The sequence below is a fragment of the Mesoplodon densirostris genome, chromosome 16 (assembly GCF_025265405.1).
Source record: "Mesoplodon densirostris isolate mMesDen1 chromosome 16, mMesDen1 primary haplotype, whole genome shotgun sequence".
Taxonomy (NCBI): Eukaryota; Metazoa; Chordata; class Mammalia; order Artiodactyla; family Ziphiidae; genus Mesoplodon; species Mesoplodon densirostris.
The window spans coordinates 46262084-46269755 of record NC_082676.1 but is presented as its reverse complement, the minus strand read 5'-3'; the positions used below and the strand labels follow the sequence as shown (position 1 = coordinate 46269755).

General features: G+C 60.9%; 1 protein-coding gene across 1 annotated transcript in view; it reads right to left on the bottom strand.

Annotated features, from left to right (window-relative positions):
• Window positions 1-827: 827 nt before the first annotated feature.
• Window positions 828-7672, bottom strand: part of GTF3C1 (general transcription factor IIIC subunit 1) — a 72870-nt gene continuing 66025 nt past the window's right edge. The window contains exons 33-37 of the mRNA XM_060120301.1: window positions 6791-7071; window positions 4540-5095; window positions 3815-3866; window positions 2775-2967; window positions 828-1831 (exon numbers count right to left, since the gene is read on the bottom strand). Coding sequence (XP_059976284.1) covers window positions 1619-1831; window positions 2775-2967; window positions 3815-3866; window positions 4540-5095; window positions 6791-7071 — 1295 coding nt within the window. The 3' untranslated portion in view covers window positions 828-1618. The remainder of the gene's footprint in view (window positions 1832-2774; window positions 2968-3814; window positions 3867-4539; window positions 5096-6790; window positions 7072-7672) is intronic.

The window sequence follows — 7672 nt, the reverse complement described above, 5'->3', positions numbered from 1 at the left end:
CCACACAACGCATTCCCACATACGCATCTTTTACAAAGCAGATCACATCCACTATTCTACTTGATCTCAGAACCACCCCCCCCAAATGCTAGTTTTTCACACTTGAGTAAAAATGAAAAAAAAAAAAAAATGATGCTAAGACTTGGCCAAGTCTTGGCTGTGCTATGGGGGTTCACCCTCAAGACCCTAGACTTCATGCCCCGCTCCCCTGCCCACCGCCCCGTCACTCTGGAGTCTGGCCTGGGGACCAGGCGCCTGGCAGAGGGAGGATGGGCCTGGCTGGGCCAGGTCAGGAGCTGCAGGCTGTGAGTGAGACGAGCTGCAATGGGCCTGAGACCGGGCCTGGGGGTGCAGCGGCGGTGACTAGGGGGGCATGTCCCGTACGTGTGACCGTCACATGCAGTGTTACCAGGTTTCTCATCTTTCAAGAGAATATAGAGATCTGAATTTTTTTTAAATGTGAAAACTCCAATTTAAAAAAAATGTTGGTAACTAAAAAAACAACAGAAAAAGAAGTGTGGGCTAAAGAGAACAGCCACGGGCCAAATCCATGCCCCAGGCCTGAGACCTCTGTGGCCTGCTGGCATCGTGGGCCACGATTGGCCTCAGGTCTGCCCTGGATTGGGCGCTGCCTGAGGCCTGTCAAGGGACAGGCACGGGCCCAGCTGAGTGGGAGGATGGGCTTCCAAGGCAGCCGCAGGCGGTCAGGCTGTGCCCAGCACCGTCTCTTCCGTTTTACAGGTAACATCTATTCCCAGCTGTTCCGAGGTTGAAAAACAAGGAGCCCCCAGGGGATCAAAGATTCTTTAGGAAACACACACAACAAATTGCATTTTACTTTGCTTTAATTAAAAAATATATAAATACATGCCAGGGGATTTTTTTTTCTTAATAAGAGGTTGAAAGAACAAAACAAACCCCAAAGCTGCCGGGACTCCCCGTTCCTAGGTGGCAGGAGGCCTGCAGGCGGGTCGCAGGCTCAGCCCCAGCCCAGGGGTCAGGGGCACTGCCTGGAGAGGAGGAAGTCTATGCCAGGCCCTCGGCAGTGGGGCACCCAGCCCCGCTCTGTGACACGTCCCCAAGAGGCCCTGCCCCTCAGGCCACAAGGGCTTTCCAGGGAGCAGGGAGAGTCCTCCGCGGCGGGGTGGCTGGAATCTGGAAGGCGAGGTCTGCGTGGATGGGGCAGACCCCTGTGGCCCCCAGCTCCTGACCCCTCACTGGCCAGTGGATGTCCTTACAGAAGGCTCGGGGCCTGGGCAGCCTCGCCTCGGAAGCCCTTGGAGGATGCTCCCCACAACCCAGGCTCCAGAGAGATTGGGAACACAAGGAGGAGATCAGCAGGCCCAGTGTCTCCAAGCTCTCCCCCAGGCCCCGGGTTGACAAAGCGCAGTCCTCGGGGCAGCCCTGGAAGGGCCTGGGAGCAGGCGGGCGGGCAGCCTTCCTTCCAGAGTTCCAGGCCGGGAACCACAGGCGGGGCAGCAGGCTGGGCACAGTGTACCCGTGCAGCGGGCGGGACACAGGGCCCCCTGTGCCCCGACCTCGCCAGGCTGCACCGCACATGTGGGCCCCCCCCAGGAGAGAACATCCTCTCCTCAGGGCCGGCGCTGGGGCAGGAGGCTCAGAAGTGGACCCACTTGTTCCAGTTAGCCTCGTGGGGGAAGGCGCGGCCCAGGCGGAGCGTGCAGTCCAGCGTGGGCTCGTAGAAGACCATGGGGCTCCCGCCCGGGCTGGGGGACGACTCTGCCTCTCCGCCCGCCGGCTTAGAGAAGAGCGAGACAGCCGGGAGCTTTCTCAGCAGGCGCTTCTGAACACAGCCGAGGGATTCCAGGCCCTGCAGACGACACAGACAGACCGGTTCACAGGGGCATTCGAGGACCACGTCCTCTGTGCCCGGAGCTGCTCCCAGAACAAACACCTGAACCTGGCCTTGAGAGAGGAGTAGGGATTGACCAGGGGGGTTTAGGCAAAAGCCCAGGGCAAGAGAGAGAAGCGAGTGACCAGCATCTGTACAGCGGCCCTGTGTTGAGCAGGGGTTGCAGGCCAGCTTCCAGATGCGGTTCTGTTGGGCCCAGACCTGCTGTAAAGTGCGGGGAATTTCACAGTGAACTTCCCGTTTCCACTTCTGTGGAGGAGCTGGAGGCCCAGGGCACACAAGGCCGGAGTGCACGGCGGCCATCAGGTCGAGCTGCTCTCAGGAGGCCACGAGCACGTCTCCAGCTCTCCCTGCCACCCACGGGGGCTTGTCACTCACTACTCACCTGCCCCTGTGGGCCTGTGAGCCTCTGAGCCCTGGTCTAGAGAAAGGGTCAGAGGCAAGACCCCGGGAATGCCAACATGTAGGCCTGGGCAACAGCTCGGGGCTGGGAAAGGGAGCTGTGAGGGACGGCCTGGGGACAGGAACCCAGGGCAGGGGTGGGGGATGTGGAAGGCTGGGCGCCAGCAGCGCTAAAGGGCACAGAGGCCAGAGGCAGGAGGACAGAAGCGGGTGTGGGGCTCGGCCAGCGCCGCGGCCTTGGAGGGAAGTGGGGCTGACGGGGGGCGGGGAGTAAGCAGTGTGGGGGACACCTGGGGCCCGAGGCTCTTCTGAGGAGCCTGGTTGTCTGCCAGGAGGCCAGCGCACCCCCGCAGGCCGAGCCTGTACGTGGCGGCCACACTCTCAAGCTCGGCCAATGCGCCCACCACCCCCTGGCCGAGACTCAAGCCCAGACCCAGGAAGAGGGAGCCACAGTGGGGGACGGGGACCCAATGAGGACCCTCCCCGAGCCCAGTCACACCTGGAGCAGCTCGAGCACGGCGAGGGGCTGCAGGACGCCCTCGTAGTGCTGTAGCAGGCGGCTCTCGGGCACGCCGGGCCTGGTCATGATGTGGTGCAGCATGCCCTCCATCATGCCCTTGATCACAGGCGTGTTCAGGCGGCCGTCCACGATGCGCCACGGGCGCCCGATGAAGCGGATGCTCTCACAGTCCCTGCGGGGTGGGCACACGGGCGTCAGGCTTGCATGGTCCCAGCTCCGGGGATGGGACACCAAGGCTCGGCGAGGTCCGGCGCCTGGCCTGGGGCTCAGGGCTGTGGACCGTCTCCCTCTTGCTCTTCCACCTCCCGCCGCTCCCTCCCATCTGGACAGACGGGGTCCCAGCCCCACGGCCCACGAGCGCCGGACCCACATCACCGCTCACTGGCGGGGGTGGGGGTAAGGGGGTGGGGAAGTGCTAGGACCTCTGGATTTACCAGCTCCATCTGGGACCCGGGCCACTGGCTGCCTCCCCTTCTGACCAAGCTCTCAGGTCTGTACTCAAGAGTTCTACTTCTGTGCTGTATACGGGGGTTCCAGACACACTTTCCTTAGAAGGTTTCTGCTAAAAGCTTAACCAGTGACTGGTCTGACACACAGGGTCCCAGCGCGGGACAGGCCAGGCCCCAGGGTAGCTGGACACTTGGCTCTGACCGCGTGACTGGGCCCTGGCGGGGGGCGACATCTAAGCTGGGAGAGCACGGCCCCGCCAAGCTGAGGGTGATGTACACACTGGGGCAGGCGCCCCCTCGCCAGAAAGGCTTTTGTGACACCCACTTTTCCCGACGGACCAGGCGCTACAGCGGTCAGCGCTGCTGGCCCTCGTCCACCACGTGCGAGGAGCACCTGCCTGGTCCCCCAGTGAGCGGGACCAACAGTCCCTCCCGTGTCCCGGACCCCTGTGCCAGACAGATCTTTGTGAAAGACCGTCACGTAATAACTAATCTTGGACCCTGGGGACAACCCCCAAGGCCCTCACCGCTCCCCCTGGCCCAGGCCACCTGAGTCTGAAGCACACTCACCTTTCCCACGCTGCCTGGGAGAGGCCCCCAGCCGCAGAACCATCCGCCAAACCTGTTAAGAGAGAAAGGGTGTGGGAGACTGAAGAAGGTGAGGCCCATCTCTCCCTCCCCCCATTCATTCCTCAAGTCCTTCTGGGTCTGGGGATAAAGCAGTGAACAAAGCAACAGCAATGCTGCTCCTCAGAGCCTTCACCCCAGGGCGGCAGGGCGTGGGGGGCAAAGCCTGCACGTCCAGGACAACATGGGACAGGTGGCAGGGTGCAAGTGTGCAGCTGGGCTCAGGGCCCGAGGACACCCTGCCCCGGGGAGCGGCGAGCGCCTGAAGCCCTGACTGCAGAGCTGGGGGTGTGAAACCCTTGGGCAAAAACATCCCAGAGGATTACAGCATGAGAGAGGAAAATGGGGCACCTGCTAGGCCCCTGGGGAGGCCAGAGCCCTCCCCTTTCTGCTTCCTGACAGGGATGCTTCAGGAAACACCTCTTTCCAGAACCAAGAGAGCGCCGTGTCCTCATGATTCACAGGTCGGCTTAGGAGCGCCTGAGGCCTCTGCCCTCTAGTGGAAATACGAGTGTCAACAGGCAAGAGCTTCCCCCTTGAAGTCGAGGCCGTGAAAAGTTGATGTAAAGGCCCCTTTTGTGGCTGCAGCAGGTTCGCCCGCCCATCAGGCCCCGTGACAAGAGAATGGGCAGGTGGGGGAAGGTGGTGTGGGGGACAGGGTTTGGTACCTCTGGGGTCTTCAGGGCCCTCCGGAAGCTGGGCCTGACAGCTCAGCTGCTCTCGGCCTGGGGAGCTGGGTACCCCGACACCCTCTTGGTCCTCCTGCCTGGCTTCCGATGCTCTGGGGGGAGGCTCCCTTACGTCTGTGTCCTCAGGAGCTGTGGGCAGGGCAGGCACCTGGGTTTCTGGTTCTTCTTCTGCTCTGGGCCCCAGGCTGGGGGCCAAACGCAAGTCCTGGAGTGTGGGCCTCTTTGTGGGGGGCTCTGGGGCACTCTCGGGGTCGGCCCCCCCGCCCTGGCTGTCCACATCTGCACTGGCCCAGCTGGCACGCCTCTTGGCGCTCAGGGGGCCCTGAGAAGGTGGTGCCTGCCTCTCAGAGGGGTCGTCCTCGCTGGAAGGCCCCTCAGGGGGTCTGGCCTGGGGATCTTCTCTTTGAGGGTCAGTGCCCTCCTCTTTGTCTTTTAGCCGCACCGAGTGCAGGAGCCAGGGCTCGGCAGAGGCCATGGACACCAGGCGAGCGGTGTTGCCGCCGACTTCCAGCACCTGCTGTTGCTCTAAGAGGTCCTAGGAAAAGCAGGAGACACACGGCGTCTGTAGGGATCCCCAGGGTCATTGGGGTCCCCTTCCCCTGCCTGAGGTGTTTTAAGCGTTCTGAGCAAGTGGCCAGCCCAGCTCCTTCAGCACAGGTGGCTCCGCCTGCGCCCTCAAAGCTGATGTGACCTTACACGTCTCCTTCTGCCTGGCCAGCTCCTCCTAGACTTAACACCCCACCCCGAGGGTTACCAAGTTTCTCTGCAAAAGCCATAATTATTCCCAAGTGAAGGAGACTGACTCCTTCCCTCGTTCACCACGCCCTCTTCCCACGTCCTTGTTCTTATCTACAAGCTGCACCAACTCTGGGCAGCACACAGGGATTCACCAACATCTTTTTCTTTTTTATTAAAAAACCCACAAGTCAAGATTCAAGGAGTTTGCCCCTGTTCACAGCCTGGACGCAGGACTCACACCCACATCATGCGGGTCTGGGGAGGGTTAGCGGCGCATGGGCCACAAGGGCCCTGTGCTGGACACCAGGGAACAGAGGGAGCTGCCTGCCCCTCGCCTCTCAGCAGTCAGCGGGATCTGCTGCCTGGGCTCCAGCACCGGGGCCTGGGGAAAATCCTCACCCTCTCTCCCAGGGCCCCAGAGGCACCATGAGTTTTAAGAACAATCCAACACCAAGTGAAAGGTACTCAACAGCCCTCTTGCATTTCCTGTATGGGTAAGAACTCCTTTGATAATGACAACTATCGACTTCCACACCCTCCCCCCTGCCCCAGGAACACACGCAAGGCAGGCACCTCTGCAACATCGATAACAACTGACACGCAGGAGGGCAAGCCAGGTCCCGGGGCACTTGATCTAAAAGGTCCAACTCTTCTCACATTCTTTGGGTTCAGGGGTCACTGATGAAAATGGGTGCGGGCAGGTAAAGCTGTAACCAAGAAGAACCCTATGGGGCCTTTGCGGGGCAGGCCTTTCCCCCATACCCTCTGCTTTAGCTCCTCTCTGCAGTACCCAGGTAACAGTATCTGGTGCACTTTCCTGAGTTGTTTTACAGAGGCAACCCCCCCCCCCATCAAATGGAACAAATTTAACTTTGCAGCCCCCAGACCTGCTGCCACCTAAGGACTGACAGCGTTAACCCGTGACACCGCCCCGTTCCCTCACCATCAGCCAATCAGAGAACTGTACACGAGCTGATCACGTACTCTGAGACCCCTCTCCCTCTCCTGGCCTTTAAAAATGCTTTGCTAAAACCTTTCAGAGAGCTCGGGGCTCTCTGGGGCATGAGCCACCTGTCTCCTTGCAGGGCCCTGCAGTAAACCTTTCTCCCCTCCAAACTCGGACGTTTCGGCTTGTTGGGCCTCATTGCGTGTCGGGCACGCGGACTTGCGCTAACAAAGTGGTGAGTACTGTGGACCAGGTGCAGGGTATCTGGAGACAGCAGAGAGCTGGGGAGGACAAGGCCCATGGCTTGGGGGGGCTCCGGCCAGCTGTGCTGAAGAAACAGGGCCCAGAGTGGCCAGACCTTCTAACGTTCAGGAGAAGCTGGCAAAATTTCAGGCAAGATCTCCTGTCTTCCATGTTGACAACGAATCCAGCTTTTGAAAAAATTCCACTACATGCCCCAAGCCTAGCCCACCTGCAGCGTGCGTCTGGCCCGTGAGTGGCTACTTCTGGTTTGGCTACCACAGGCTGCCTGAGAGCACAGCTCACCTGGACGTAGTCTGCGAAGGTCCGCGAGCGCTCCCCATCTGTCCTCGCCAAGGCAGAGAACCTGCGGCTCAACTCCACCCTGTCCACCCCAAAGCAACCGGCTGCTGCGATGGCCCCCTGGACCTCCAGGGCGGCAGACACGTCTCCGGGTTTGTACCCAGACAGCGCCAGCCGGTGGGCGAACTCTTCCAAGCTGCAGGTGTCCTCCTGGCTGTTTATCAGCCTGGTGAATGTGTCAGGGAGGCAGGAGGTTCCCACCATCAGCTCTTCCAGAGAAGTGGCTGTGGAGACCAGGAGGACCAGAATCAGCCCTGAGAAGCCCCTCTCCTCCCCAGACCAGTGTACAAGCGATGCCGAGGCAGGTCATGCTCCAACACCGACTCACTGCTCCCCAAATGTCCAGGGGTTGCCTTCTGGGTGGACACGGTTGGGCCCCTGGCAGTCAGGTTCCTGATACATGCCACCCTGGGCCCTTGACTCCAGCCCACTGGATCCCCAGGGCCAGTATGATTCTCTTGTTCAAGATTCACAGGGAAGGGCTCAAAGGTGGGGCTGGGATCTGAGAACCAGAACCCTAGAGTTCTGGAGGGAGTAGGGTGGCCCTCCACTCAGGCTGCTCGGGCCCCACCCTTCCTTATGCTCCCATGTCCACGGCTCCGCAGACCCCGTGAGATACGCCGGGACCTGCCCACAAGTCCCGACTTTTTTTTTTTTTTTTTTTGCGGTACGCGGGCCTCTAGCTGTTGTGGCCTCTCCCGTTGCGGAGCACAGGCTCCGGACGCGCAGGCTCAGTGGCCATGGCTCACGGGCCCAGCCGCTCCGCAGCATGTGGGATCTTCCCGGACCGGGGCACGAACCCGTGTCCCCTGCATCGGCAGGCGG